Source organism: Muntiacus reevesi, chromosome 3 (assembly GCF_963930625.1).
Source record: "Muntiacus reevesi chromosome 3, mMunRee1.1, whole genome shotgun sequence".
In the NCBI taxonomy this organism is placed as follows: Eukaryota; Metazoa; Chordata; class Mammalia; order Artiodactyla; family Cervidae; genus Muntiacus; species Muntiacus reevesi.
In genome coordinates this window covers 226,920,965-226,936,606 of record NC_089251.1, presented here as the reverse complement: position 1 = coordinate 226,936,606, position 15,642 = coordinate 226,920,965, and the positions used below count along the sequence as shown (strand labels likewise).

The window sequence follows — 15,642 nt, the reverse complement described above, 5'->3', positions numbered from 1 at the left end:
AATTAAATCATTAAAGACTAAGGCCCCTTCTAAAAGCTTTACATTTCTTAGTGTATGACTTATACCCTCATAGTCTCAATGTGGCTGCTCTGCCCTTAGACATTATATCTGTGTTCTAGGTCTAGAGAAGGGATGAATGGCAAGAGGAAAACAGTGCATGCCAGCTGAATCTGACCCTGCTCATCAATAAAATCATACCTTTCCCAGAAGCCTTATTCTCTAGAATTGCACTTAAATCTTACTGGCAAAACTGTCACAGTTTTCCCCTAACATTTAAGGAATTGAAGAGGAGTGTATTTTGTAAATTAGCGTATTTGTGTCCGAAACTAAATTTTGGTTCTGTTAATAAGCAAGCAGTGGAGCATATATATTGCTCAGTCAATGCCTGCTGCATGTGGAAGAACCTAGAACAGTGCCTCTTACATTTCACATAATAAATATTAGTTCAATAAACGAATGGGAATTTTCATATTATAATCCACATAATCCCCAGAATAACAGTGAAGGGGATTCAGAATAAGTCCTGAGCACCAGCTACAGAAGAAACTAGGCCAGATGGAACAGATGGCTCCCTGAGAGGTCTAAGATGAATATAACTATAGAATGCTGGGGTTTCCGAGGTGGCGCTAGTGGTAAAGAATGCTACCTGCCTATGCTGGAGACTCAGGTTCAGTCCCTGGGTTGAGAAGATCCACTGGAGGAAAGCATGGCAACCCGCTCCACTGTTCTTGCCTGGAGAAGCCCATGGACAGAGAAGCCTGGCAGGCTGTGGTCCATAGGGTCGCAGAGTCGGACACAACGGAAGCCGCTTAGCATACAAGCACGCGTAAGATGCTGCTTGATATCTTTGAAAAGGACAAGAGCAGATTTCGACAGCAAGTTTGAGGTAGTGACAAGTTTCTAGGATTGTGCTGTTCAACACCGGCCACCGTGTGGCTATTTCAGCACAAATTAAACAAAAAGTATAAAATCTCAGGTCTGCAGTCACGCTAGACATGTGCTGAGTGTTCAATAACCACATGTGGCTAGTGGCTACCATCTTGGTAGTGGTATTAGAATGTTTCCAGTACTGCAGAAAGTTGTATTGGGTACTGCTTGTCTAGAACAATGAAGCCAATGGAGAAAAAACAGAAAGAGAGGGGGGAAAAAAACGAAAACTATGAATTTGCAGAAAAACTAACTGTTGGGCAGGAAAAGAAAAATAATCATAATATATGGGGTTCAGCTGTGAACAGCCTTTTGTTAATCATAATAATGTAAACATTGAATTCTGAATTTCATAAATAAAACCTTATTGGGAGTATAGAGATGGGAGATGAGGCTTGTGTCTGGTTAGATTGGCTGCTGCTGCTGCTAAGTTGCTTCAGTCGTGTCCAACTCTGTGCGACCCCATAGACGGCAGCCCACCAGTCTCCCCCATCCCAGGGATTCTCTAGGCAAGAACACGGGAGTGGGTTGCCATTTCCTTCTCCAATGCATGAAAGTGAAAAGTAAAAGTGAAGTCACTCAGTCGTGTCTGACTCTTCGTGACCCCATGGACTGCAGCCCACCAGGCTCCTCCGACCTTGGGATATTCCAGGCAAGAGTACTGGAGTGGGTTGCCATTGCCTTCTCCGGGTTAGAGTGGGGTTTTATATAAAAGAGAACTAAAGCCTCATCTTCCAAGGTAGGAACCTGACATAATACCAATGACTGGAAAAATCAGAAAAAAATAAGAGACATTTTTGTTAACTGTGTAGAGATAAATAACAAATGATTCCACTAAAAGGGTTAAAATGATTGTCTCCAGGGTGGGGAAAACAGATGAATGATGGAAACAGGAGGCACTGATTTTGGTAAGAAGCCTTGCAAAACTATTTGATTCTTAAATAATGTGCAGATATAATTTGGCTAAAATAATTAATGAAATCAAACTGCAACAACAGAAACCAATACAATGCCATCTCCTCCATAAAATCTCTTATGGTCTCCAGACATGACGCTCTTAAACTTTGGTATTTCAGAAAACATCATCTGACGCTCTGCTACTGGTACCTAACCATACCCTGCTTTGTTCTGTAGCCAATTATACAGTCTTACAGGCTCCCCTGGTGGCTCTGTGGTAAAGAATCCACTTGACGACGCAGGAGATGCGGATTTGATCCCTGGGTTGGAAAGATCCTCTGGAGAAGGAAATGGCAACCCACTCTGATATTCTTGCCTAGGAAGTCCCATGGACCGAGGAGCCTGGTGGGCTACAGTCCGTGGGGTTGCTAAAGAGCTGGACACAACTTAATGACTGAACAACAGCATACAGTCTTACAGCCAGACTCATACTGATTCATGAATTCTTAGACTACAGTCTGATTTCAGAAGTTTCACAGTAAGTTAGTATTTCAGTCTAACACAAAGAGTAAAGATACCAATAAAATGTTTAAAAATGTATTAATAATTCTAAAATAATAATGGTTAACATTTATTGAGCACTTATGTGAAAGGCATGTAAGGAGGTATCAAGGTATCAATTTATTCTTCTTCCACAAAAGAGACCCTCAATAGGCCTGAAAAATAGAGGGGTTCTTTCATCTTGAGGTCATAACTCCAGATAAGCATTAGTTTATACTTCTTTTTTACTTTATTTATTTTTGTACTATGTTTTTTTAAAAGATCCATATTATCTTTCAGTGTAACACCATCTTTTAAAAAGCACGTGGTGAATAGTAAGTCATCATTCTTCTAGTTTGCAGCTTCCAGGTAAATGATCATATTACACACAAATATTCCTTGGTGAGAAAACCTGTGAAAATAAATGAAATCAACAGGTATAATTAATTCAGATGGAAAGATGATCAAATTTTACTACCATATGAATCACAGAAAAGGGAGAGGTACATATGTTTGAAATGTGAGATTTCTTCCTAACATTTAACCTCCCCCCCAAAAAACCATAGCAATATGTTTAGTTTCAAATCCACATTAAGATCCAAGTGACCTATTGAGTTTTGCCTTAGAATAGGGAGTGGAAAGACATTAGTCAGTGAGAATCAGCTGCAGGTAGAAAATTGTTGGATAACTTTTATACAGTGTCTTACCCTCTGACTTGCAAATAGAGCATTATTTTCTAATAATTTACTGATTTCCATTTTATTTGCTCTTGCTCTTCAGAAATTGAGCCCTTTTGTACCTGCATTCATATTTTGCCTCTCAGAGTCATCTGAAATAAATAAGAAATCAATAACCCAATTAGTTACATCTGAGGGAGGCTCTGTATTTCTAGCAGCTAGGCTTGCTTACAAAGGGAGAAGGTAATGAGTATGATCTTGTCATTCCCCTCACTGGTTTAGTAATAGAAAAATGATGGGGCCTAATCTCTCTAATTATGCCCTGTGGGTACCTTATCTAGCATCTCCACGAAGTATTTTCACCTATCACTTCATTTTATCACATTTAAAAAAATTGGTTTTACCAACTTGATATTTTCTGGATCTTATCCCTCTATTTCTTTCATATCAAGACCTGTAACTTACCATGCTCACCAGGTGAACTGTATAAGAGTGAGCTTATTTATCTCCATGAAGATGAAAAAACTGGTGAGAAGAAAACATTTACAGGAGAGTTAAAGCTGCTCAAAGTCATGCTGATTTTCTTCTAAGTTCTTTTGCATGAATATGATATTAAACACAGAGCGGTAGGAAATGAGAGATTAAACCTCAATTTGAGCCCCATACGCTGGAAGTTAGGTAAAATTCCATTACATTTGAATACTTCTATGCAAGCAATTTGTTACCCTTTATCCTTTAGTGGAATTGATGAACAGGTGGTTTTCAGAAGATCACTTAATATATTTAGCTTCTGAAATTTGAGCGACTTGGGATCTGATTGGCTACTCCGGCCACATGATAATTCAGAGCCCATGCTCCACACCGGCTCTGTCTGGGGTTGTCAGGAGGGGAGAGTTGGGAGAGGCTTTGCTGCTGAGGAAATTTGTTTGGTAGATTGAAGGTAAGGCCAATTTATGGCTTTTTTTTCCTGTAATATTCTTTTAGGAAATGTTTTACAACTTCCCTTGAGGTGTTTTCCAAAATTTGGGTCTTAACTGGGAAATGAGTGATGCAAACGTGACTAGGAAAGTCTATAACCCTATGGCCCAGCTCAGGTCTTACTTATACCTGATGTGAGTGTGTGATTAAAGTCCTATTCTAACCAACTTACTTCTTGACCGAGTTGGCTATCTTGTCTAACGAATGGGTTTTTTTTTTTTTTTTGCCTTTGTTTTTCCTTTTTTCTAAATATATTAGTATGAAAAAAGATCTATGTCCTTCGTTCCTATATTTATCTGGTTCTACTGGACTTCATTTGACTCAGAAGGAGTGGCAGTTTTGCTAGCTTAACAAAACCAGCCACAGCTGGGGTATTGGTTTACAAGCAAATATCTTTGGGTGAAGGGACAGCTGCTTCAAAACATCATCTACTTTTACTGAGAGAGAGAGAGTCCTCCTCTCTGGCGTCAAAGAAGGCCTTGGGAGATCCCTTCCCTGGTTCCTGAATTAGCAACTTGGGCCCAGGACCCACCATCTCATATGAACTTCAGTCAATGCTTTAACCATTTGCTGTTTTTCAGGTTTGAACAGAGCTACAGAAACGAAAGAGGAAAAATCCGTACAAGCCAATGGTGTTTGGGAAGAAAATAACCCCGTTGCCTTGAGGTTTCTATTTCTTCTTTTCAAGTCCATTGACAGATTTATTTTTATGTGTTCTAATTTGAAGCATAGGCTCTACTGCATACAAGGTGGTATAACAGGATGGAGACCGAAGGCAGCCCTCTTAGAATTTGGGCGCTACCAGGAAAAACTCCAACTTTTTTCTGAAAGCCAAGTTGAACTTTCCCTATAATTTTCCCTTAAAATTTTGCTTTAAGGTATTTTTTTCTTCCAAGTATTTTTGAAACGTAAATACTCTGTTCCATTGACTCCAAACCCTCTCACTCTGTCCCCTCAGCTTCATTTTACAATTTTAACTAGATTGATCATATAGCTAGAGGTAGCAATATGAAACACATTCCTGAGGGAATCGAGAAATTTGAAGCCTGTTTTTTTAGACCAGAATTTACATATCTCCTCTCCCTTAGCCTGCAAAAATACACAAATATATAGAACAGATTAGCCTCTGTTTTTATAATATTATAAGGTGATTTCAGTCCTGTGGATAGGTTCTAATGGATTATCGTTTGTCTGGAATATGAAAAGTTTGTAGGTGCCACTACTACTCTGGGAAAATGGCAGATGACGAAGACTATGAGGAGGTGGTGGAGGTAAGATTTTAAAACTCCTGACTCTGACAAAAGAGTGTTTTTATGTGACGATAGTCAAAGCCGTGTAGGTGAATTAATCGTTTGAAAAATACGTTGTCTATTATAACTTCACAAAGAGTCATCGTTAAAGCATAAGAAAAGGAGTATTTTACATTCCGTTTCACTATAATTATGTGGGATTAGAACTGAAAAAAGTATCACTGTTACCCGCTTTTGCTTTTCTTTAAATTCACATGCACAAAAAAGTATGGGGTAAAGATGGATTTTCAACTGCCTTCTGAAACTACCTTCTTCCCTACTTCCCAGTCCCTTTGGCCAAAGGTACAGAGGAAATGAAGAGAAAGTTCTGAGAACTGAATCCTATTTCTTAATGTTTGCACAGCCACAGAGGGAAAAAGAACTACTTATTCCTTGCTTCAGCAAGCTAATTATCTATGTTTAGGGTGAAATGGATTAAGTGTTCAAAGTTATATATGTGTATATATATATATATATACACATATATATGTATATGTAAGATTTTATATATGTGTATATGTGCACACACACAAACATATAAAAATCATAGGGCTCACAAGAGACAGTTGGAGCCATACTTCCCTACCAACTCCATCCTATTTACCCAAGGGAACAAGACTAGCTTTTGCATTTGAATTTGAAAAAGAACGAAAGACCATAGTGAGCATCTTGAAAAATTCCTTCAAGGTTATTGGGATATCTGACATGATTTATAAAATTGTTGCTTTATATTTATTTTATTTCAGTTTTTATTATGTTGTGGTTTTTCTTTACCACTTCTTGCCTTTAGCATCCATGTAAATATATTGCTATTGGAATCTGTAAGTCCTTAACAATTACCAATTAATGATGATGATTTAAACATGTGAAAATCTCTCTACGTGCTCAAGATACATGGAGGCAGTTTTGAAAATCTATGCTTTTCAGTAAGAGTGAAATTTAAGTTATCCAGAATCAAATCCCAAATGAACATGCCAAAATCTATCTTTAGAATATTATTTTATGTGACAGTTTATTCTTAGATCAAGAAAATTTTATTTTATTCTAAAAATACAATTGCTTTTATTATTGAAGGATATGAAGGAAAAAACAGACTGACCTTCATTCAGTATAACATTCAACCTCTCTGATTCAAATGCCAAACGCCAGATCTTCAGTGTCCAATATTTTCACTAGTGCACATTTCACATCCAACCCTGCTGGTCAGAATAATCGCTGCCAAGCACTAACACAATTATAAATTGCTTTCTGTATTATGGTAATACCAGGAATACATTTAAACCTCCATCTTAAATATGCCTTGCCTTCCTTAAAATAATGGTGTTAACTGGTCACTGGAAATTGCCCTTAGAGCTAGATTTGAAGGATTTAACTAGATGTCATAAAAATGGAGGAGGCTATTTTTAGGCATCTTTTCCTTGGCATATTGTTCCCTGTTTCTGGAACCAGCAGGTGATAAACTAATAGACTTTCTGCCAGAGAGAATTGAACCAAGGTCTCTCTGACCTCAAAAGATGCCGTGAGAATGGATTGGTGGCAGATTCAAGGAAACAGGTAGGGAAGAATTCACAAAACAAGAACTAGCTCTAAAAATATTTCTCCTGGGGTTCTTGGACACCTGAATAAAGTTGTACTGTCATTCTGTAGTCAAACTTAAACTTAGTACATCTTTGCGTTTCCTTTCTTTCTATCATACTATCTATTTAGTGGCACAGCTCTAAAAAAAAAAAGAGAGATTTGGCTTACAAGTTAATGCCAACCATTTGGATAATGTTGCCTTTTTTGGTAAGCTTTTTTTCTAAGATATATTTACTAATGATGAGAGCTTAGCAAAGGTAAAAATGGATGGCTACCAAAGAGCTGCTTTTACTTGGATGCTAAGAAAATCCAAAATAGTTGTGAATCATTCACTTTAGTTGAAAATTTCTTTTCAAGTCACTACTGTTTTGTGTGACCAGAAAAAAAAAAAAAAAGAAAAGGTTCCATGTAGATCAGCATCAAACACCATTCCCTAAAGTGTCCAAATGGTATTTCCCATGTGATGAAGACACAGCACATAAAAGAGATTCTCTGTCCTGTAAGAGCTTGTCATTTCTGTTGCTATGTGTAAAGACACAGAGACAAAATTAGATTTCAAAAATTAAAAAAAAAAAATAGTACAGGAGCAGAGGAAGCATAAGAAAGGGAGACATTAAGCAACTTTTATGCTAATTTTATTGCAAGTGAAAGCAGAGCATGTGGCCTATGGACCATAGTTAAGTAATTTGATGAGAGATCACTGAACCAAGGGCAAAAGAAAGGAGGCCCCTGAGGGAAATTTTGCCTTCACTGTTTTTTTCCCTCCCTCCCAAGTATATGTTTTGGTGGTCAAGAAAAAATGAAGCATAAAATGTTACTCATTTTGTTAACTGAGAAAATGAGCCAAGTGGTTTCATTTTATCCCTTTTCTGTATGCCTTGGCCTAAACCAGTCTTTCCTTCTGTTCATCCAGCAAAGCTGGGTGATGCTAGGGGCAGGATTCCACTCTCCTTACGCATCTGAAACAAAATGTCAGCCAGTTCTTGTCCACATCTATTTATTGCTAGTGATGTCAGAAGTAGTACAAAAGTAGATTTGATTTCAGATCCAGCCTGCTGGCACCTAAGAGCCATCAGTGGCAAATTGCTGTCTAAGTTACCCACATTTTGTGATGAGGAAGCTCATTGTAGCACCCCTTTTATGACCATCATGTTACCAGAAGGGATCTATTCATAACTCCAGAAGAAACTCTTATTACTTAGTCATCAGGGTGATATAGGGATAATTAAGATGTGTATATGCTTTCAGATCTATCATTTTCATGAGGATGATATTTTAAAATGTTATTCACACTGAGGTTTCTGAGTTTTTTTTTTTATTGTTAGTCAGCAAATAGTGAGTTTTTTTTATCACAGTTCCTCTATGCCCAGCCCACACACTCAAGATATTGTTATTATATTCTCAGCAAACTGACAGTACCATAAGAAAACATTTTATTTCTCAAGCAAAATAGCTTCACCAGATAAATAGCCATCCTCAGATACCTTTCTCATCACCCTGCATCTCCTTGTCCAGTCTGATGGCTTTCACTGTGGCTACTTTGATGTTTCACATAGTTGAAATGGGTTCCAAAATACGAACAGCCCCCGCCATCTACTTCCTTCCCACCAACGTTGGAAACCAACTGGACTAGTGAAATAAACTAGGTGTTTCAACTGAGGCAAAGCAGAGGTGATTGGTGCTTTGGTTCTAATGATACCTTTGTTCTCTATTTATAGTATTACACAGAGGAAACAGTCTATGAAGAGGTACCAGGGGAGGTAAGATCCAGCTCGCGTCTGAACAGGCTGCATGCTCAGTGAAGCAGAAAGCTTCCTTTTCTCTCAGACTCCCAGGGCTACCAAGCTGGCAAAAGGGAGAATCTGGAGGTCACTCACCTATGTGCCAGCAGCCAGCAGTATAAGTGTGAACGTTACCTGTTTTTACTATTCAATATATCCAAAGTGACTAGGGATGGTTCCCCCATTACTTGGGTGATATTTTTGTTGTAGGTGATGCTTATTAGAATAATGCGATTGGCTGTCACCACTCTCTGCAACAAAGGTGGGGCCTTGGACTTGAGATTTGTGTGGGGACCAGCAGTTTCATTGTGTAGAGTCATAACTTCTTGGGCACCAACTCTGCTCAAAAGAAATGGAGCCTCCAAGCCTTTGTCCTTGATGATACAATAAAATGCTACTTAGAGTTTGGCACATTAGGAATTCTGAGAAAGTCATTTCCATAAATATTCTAAGCTGGGACTTTTTTTTTTTCTCCAAGCTGAAATCTCTCTCATGCTTAATTTTCTGCATGGAGCTGCTTCTCTTAAGCATGACACATGGTGATATGGATGGCTAACCCTGAAACCTGCATAAGAACTAACAACTGTAGATTTTGTAAACTGGTTAGTTTCTCACCATCAACCATACGTCAGTAATAAGGGACAGAGAGCAATCTATTAGCAGGGATCTGACACAAATCAGGGTGTGTGTCATGGATGTACAATTTCCTTATTGTTTAGGTTTCTCTTTTTTCCTAATTGATGCTGGAACTCTTCCTTTGGTACAGATGATATAAGCTGTGAAGGAAATATTACTGTGAGATGAATTGAAAATTTAACTGCTTATCTTCTTTTCTTACATATTTTTAAACTTTGGATTAGACCCAAACTTTGGACCTTGGTTTCTTTCACTATAAAGTCTATTGTAACAAGCAGCAATTTCCCACCTACCACATACTGTCATGAAGCTAACTACCCCATTATGTTGTCATCATTATTCGTGTTCTCCTAGGCATTTATTAGTGTAAATGGCACTCTAGTTCACTTTAATTAACGAACTAAGCCAAGAGAATGGTAATCACTTGTATTATTGATGTGATTCATTTTTTCAAATTCATCATTCTTTGTCTCATATAACAGAATACTTAAACACCTGAAGAACAAGCAACTTTTTCTTAGAATCATTTAAAAGTTAATATTAAAGTCAAGAATTTGAGTTTTATTTGTCTTCATTTGTTTTGTTCCCTGATCCCAGTTTGCTTTCACTTTACCATGCAGTTTAAGAAGATTTTTAAATGATTGAGAATATTTTTGTTTTGTTTTTATCCTATTTTCAAGTGTTCCTTTAGGCAAATGGAGTTTTAAGGCAATGTTGCAATTAGGTAAGAAGTAACCTTTTTGTTCCAGGCAATCTGACACAGTCAGCATTCAGATTTAATGTAACATAATGTGCCTTCCTGTGGATATAGCATGTGATTTCCTGCTTTGGCCTGTTTTAGATATGAAGAAGTATTAATAACACTAGGAATATCAATCTGACTTGAAGTTAGAATAATGTATATCAGGATCATAGTATTACAGTTTTTACCTTCATAACGTTGTCAAATTTTGATGTAACTTCATGCCAAATTTTCAGACAATAACAGAATTCTACGAAACTACGACAACAAGGACATCTGACTATGAGCAATCAGACACCTCCAGACCGGCCCTGGCACAGCCAGTACCTGAAAAGCCGGTGGAGAGGAAGAGGGTTATTCGAAAGAAGGTGGACCCTTCAAAGTTCATGACCCCCTACATTGCACACAGTCAGAAAATGCAGGATCTCTTTAGCACAGTAAGTTTCAGAAAACTTCTACTTATCTGGTTTTATTACTGAGAAATCACTGTTCTCAACCAACTGTGTTTTGGATGCTGTCTGGACTTTGTTTCTCAACATTGTATGAGAAAAAACTTATTTTACAGAAGTATAATGTCTCAAAACTCTTGAATTCTGCTTTCACCTAATTTACTTGCACCATTGCAGCCAGCATCAGGGAAAGCATCCTTACTGAAATTATCCCCGCAAAATAAGCATAAGGCCAGTTGTAAAGAATTTACTGGTGTTTAATCACAATTTGTTTGCCAGTCTAGAGCAATGAAATCAGAGTTACAGATTTATAGAGTTAGATATAGACTTAGTTGAAATCAGTTCACATAAACTAGCATTTATTTATGCTATATCTGAGCATGATGCCTCTCAAATAGACTAGCTAACAGTGTCTCTAGGAGATATAGAGTAAAAAAGATTGTGATGTTTTAAAAAGATCTTAAAACGTGATCTTTTTAAAAAGGTCTTGTAAAACCACAATCAGACTAAGAAAACTTATCTGAAATTGAGAATCAGAGTGTTCTACTGTAACCTGAAACAGAAGTTTTTTAACTGGCTGCACATTGAAATTCCCTAAAATTCTAAGAGCTGTAAGACTACCGATGCCCAGGTTGTTCTAGTTTAGTTGGTCCAGGCAGGCTTGGGACCTGTAGAGGATTTTAAAAACTGCCCAGGTTCTAATGGGCAGCCCACACTGAGAATCACTGCTCTTGAAGATGCCTGTCTTTAAGTTTCCATGTTCAATTCTGTAAGTTACACTTACTGGCAACAGATTTAAACCCTTTAAATGGAGCTAACTTGTTGATTGTCCAGAGTAGACTGAGGTCTCACTAGGTGGTCTGATTGCACATCTTCTGGAAGCTTAAAAAAGATGAAAAGTACTCAGGGGAGCATCGGATTATATAGGATTAATGCTTATGTCAAAAGCATGTTGTGGTTGGCCAATAAGCATTCATTTCTGGTTGAATGTTAACTACTGGGGACTATTTGGTAAATTTCTACCTCAGAGTCTTGTATTATTCAAAATTTAGGTTTTCTAAGACTTAGATTTTTAAAAACAAAATTATCTTGCCTCTTTTATCACTGTAGTATTCAGACAGAAAAATTTATTGTCAATTTATTGCCAAACATCTCATTAATTCAAACAGTAATATCCTAGAATTTTTGATAGTCTGAACAAAATGTTGGCAAAGGTTTGTAATATTTTTAAAGTGGTTAGAAATGAAATAGTAGTATAATTTAGATTGTTGACTATTCCACTCAAGAGTCTTCTTGAAGAATTAATAATGATAAATTATGCATATTATTGTTAAAGCAAGAAATCATATATTTAGCAGAAATAAAATTTCATTCCTTTTCAAAATTCTTTATAATTTATACTTCTCATTAATTCAACTGGTGTCTCAGTTATCCAAATCACTGAGATTTAGCTGCGACTTCTGAACTGAATATTTTTTCATTGTATTAGCAATCAAATCTTTTTAGACTTGACTAAATTTCTATATTTCCTAAAATTATTGAGGTCCAGCTTTTCATGTGTGAATTCAGACAATAAAAATATTGAAAGAATCATTTGAGGGCTTTTCCAAGACAATAGTTTACAATAAAATTTCTGCTGTCTCCAGTATTCAGCCATTCTTGGGAAGAACAAGTAGCATATTTATTTTAGTTTCTGTTGAGAATTAGAGTAGGGGACAAAAACAAAATTGTTATAATCAATAATTGTTATAACTTGCAGGATTAAAAAAATGAGACAGGATGTATATATGAGACTGTAATTTCTGCTGCTGTGTTGTCATGTTTTAGGCTAATAATCTGATATCTCTTTTAGAATAAATACAAGGAGAAGTATGAGAAAGCAAAAGGGCAGCCATACGCCATCACAACCGATACCCCAGAACTTCGCAGAATCAAGAAAGTTCAAGATCAACTCAGTGAGGTGGGCCAGATTGCTAAAATAGAGGAGAGAGTCATTTCAGAAATGTCCCTACCACTGGGAATAGAGGGCTTTAAATAGGTGTAGAGAGAATAAGGGGTCAAATGACTGAGCCAGTCTAAAAATACAGAAGAAGCACTGGCCATAGATTATGTTGCTCTAAATGTGAACCTAAAGAGACTTCTAAAAGCTTGGCTTAAAGGTAGTATGAGATGGGAGTTCCAACTCACGGAGACTGTCCATTCTGGTGTACAGGGAGGCTGAAATTTGGGCGGGAATACAGACAATCAGTGAATACAGGTGCTCTATGGATAGTTGGAGTTTACAGCTTTCTACCTAAAAGGCAGAAACCTGACTTTGGTTGAAGACATAGAGTGATTGGGTCAATGTTCTTTATTATAAGATATTCTTAAATATACTCATATATTCATGCCTGTTATGAGTTCTAATTGTGCATTATTTTGGCAGGTTAAGTATCGAATAGATGGCGATGTTGCTAAAACTATTTGTCACGTCGATGAAAAAGCAAAGGACATTGAACATGCAAAGAAAGTGTCGCAGCAAGTCAGTAAGGTAACAAGTTTGTGGTATGGGTGGCTGGAATACCAAGTAGCATGTGCATTATAACCACCTGGCCTTGGAGGAGAAAACTGAACAGGCCAGATCCTGCTCATCAGTTCCACGTGAGCCCACAGGCATGGTGGGGTCTAACAGTCACACGTGTCAGGCAGTCTGTACTAGTGACTGACGTGGACCATCAAAGCTATGGGGGTTGGAAAGCCCAGGACCTCAGCTCCAGCTACAGAATTCAGTCCCAGTGTCTCAAGAGTCTTTTTTTTTTCTTTTTAAGAAGTTGGAAGGTGAGTTTTTAATGAGAAACCTCCAAACTTCAAATGTAAGCAACTAATTTAAAATACTTAAAAAAAAATACCATCTAAGTCAAACACATCTACCATCCAAGTTTAGCCAATGACCGACAGGTTTCAACCTTTGAAAAGAATCTATAGAGAATCAGAATCATGATTCAACTGACCAAATTAGACTTTTCAAGTGAAAGCTTACTAATGCAGGGAAAGTATCATGGGAAGTCGACCTGGTCAACACTCCCGTAGTTGATGCTGGTGTCACTGCAGCACATCAGTGGCCTTCACGTGAGGACAACTTGAGTGTGGGCGACTCTTCTTTGTGCTCTAAACCCTCATGCCTTTGGGGGAGACATCAAGCCACAGGTTATCTGCTCTTTCTGTCCAGGTTTTATACAAGCAGAACTGGGAAGACACCAAGGATAAGTACCTGCTTCCTCCTGATGCCCCTGAACTTGTCCAGGCCATCAAGAACACAGCCATGTTCAGTAAGGTAGGGGCCTTTGCCCTGTCGCTACTTCTGTCTTCTTATATCCACCCCCCCCCCACCATCACATAGACGGGTACCCTGTAAACTCTCCCTAATCTAAAATATGGCTCCCCAGCCATTTTGTGAGTAGCCTTGAGGCATGTGGGGCTGTGGGGATCAGGCTGGCTAAGAGGAGCTGAGAAAAAATGTTCCTGGGCCTAACGGAGGAGAGGGTCTGAAGAACTGGGGAAGAGTGCATGGGGAAAACAAAGATGTGCCTGAGGGGACTTCTCTGGCAGTCCTGTGGTTAAGACTTCACCTTCCAATGCAGCGGGTGAGGGTTCGATCCCTGATTGGGGAGCTAAGATCCCACATGTCTCATGGCCAAAAAACCAAAAACATAAATCAGAAGCAATATTGTAACAAATTCAATAAAAGCTTTAAATAAAATTGGCCACATTCCGCCCCCAAAAAAGATGCACCTGAAAACCAGTTCTGAGACCCACAAAAACCCACAAAGTGTAGAGCCTGCACTGTACGTTGGACATGCCTGGCTGTCACTCTTATTAAAGGTTTAATTTCTCACTTGTATTAAAGGTTTAAACACAGAAATTATGCTAAGTGCTTCCTGGCTCCCTACACTTTCCTTAGCACTAGTTGCAGAAGGCAGGTAAAGTCAAAGATGAAACACAATGAGACACATCTGCTCTGCAGTAAATAAGATATGTCAGAACAAGCCGGGTAAGCTATTGATAAATATGACTTAGATTGAATGGAATCTGTGGAGTCCACTTATCTTTGCTCTCCCTTTGCCCTGGGTTCTATATGCCATTGATGGATGAATTCAGAAGTATATATTTCAAGTCAGTGTGTCCTCACATTCTCATAACTTTTTCCTCTGATTTAGAAACTATACACTGAAGACTGGGAAGCTGACAAAACTTTGTTTTATCCTTATAACGATAGCCCGGAGCTGAGGAGGGTCGCCCAAGCCCAGAAAGCTCTCAGTGACGTAAGTGCAGTGCAGTGTGCACATTTGGGAGTGCGGAATCAGGACACCTTGAATTAGGACAGACTTCTTCCAGCCAGAAGTTCATTGCAACTCTTCATTTAAAAAGACAAAGTGCTATTGGGACTTCCTTGGCAGTCCAGTGGTTAGGACTTTGTCTTCCAATGCAAGGGGTACAGATTCAATCTTTGGTCAGGGAGCTAAGATACTGCATGACTCATGGCCAACAACAACAAAAAAATCCCAAACATAAAACAGAATCAGTATTGTAATGAATTCGAAAAAGAATTTTAAAAAATAGTCCACATCAAAAAAAATCTTTAAAAAAAAAAAGGGTTAAGTGCTACTATTGCAGAGGAATATATTTCAAATTATAACTTATGATGTCTAATTTAAACTAGATTTTATAATTTATATTAGATGCTATTTAGTCTCATGCTCTCCTCTTACTGGTGAGGAACCTGAGTCTAAGGTCACATTAGTAGTCTGTGGCAGAGCTCAGATCAAAAGCCAAAGCCTTGTCTTGTGATCCCAAGACCAATGTTCTTTCCGCTAGAACATATGTCCTTCCATCACCTTGGCTGGAGCTAAGTTTCTCTGTGACAATCGAGTGGCATTTTAAAAAAACTTTTTGGGATCATAGCCACTTCCTGAATCTATTGAGTGAACAGTGTTATGAAGGATTTTGATTTGCTATCCTAATTGTATGTCTGAACTGTGGTAGTCCCCTTCTTCTGATTACCTACTTGTCCAAACATCTTAGTGTGTTTATTTCACAAAGAGCTCCTCCCATAGAGCATACATAGGGGATATTTTAGAGTTAGTTTAAAAAAAAATCGGCAGCCCTACT

General features: G+C 38.1%; 1 protein-coding gene across 17 annotated transcripts in view; it reads left to right on the top strand.

Moving 5' to 3' along the window:
• The first annotated feature begins 3,914 nt into the window (after positions 1-3,914).
• NEB (nebulin) overlaps positions 3,915-15,642 on the top strand; it is a 204,397-nt gene continuing 192,669 nt past the window's right edge. For all 17 annotated transcript variants that reach the window (XM_065931527.1, XM_065931542.1, XM_065931541.1 and 14 more), the window contains exons 1-9: positions 3,915-3,981; positions 4,601-4,685; positions 5,226-5,290; positions 8,605-8,646; positions 10,282-10,482; positions 12,347-12,454; positions 12,920-13,024; positions 13,703-13,807; positions 14,691-14,795. In XM_065931527.1, coding sequence (XP_065787599.1) covers positions 5,255-5,290; positions 8,605-8,646; positions 10,282-10,482; positions 12,347-12,454; positions 12,920-13,024; positions 13,703-13,807; positions 14,691-14,795 — 702 coding nt within the window. In that variant the 5' untranslated portion in view covers positions 3,915-3,981; positions 4,601-4,685; positions 5,226-5,254. The remainder of the gene's footprint in view (positions 3,982-4,600; positions 4,686-5,225; positions 5,291-8,604; positions 8,647-10,281; positions 10,483-12,346; positions 12,455-12,919; positions 13,025-13,702; positions 13,808-14,690; positions 14,796-15,642) is intronic.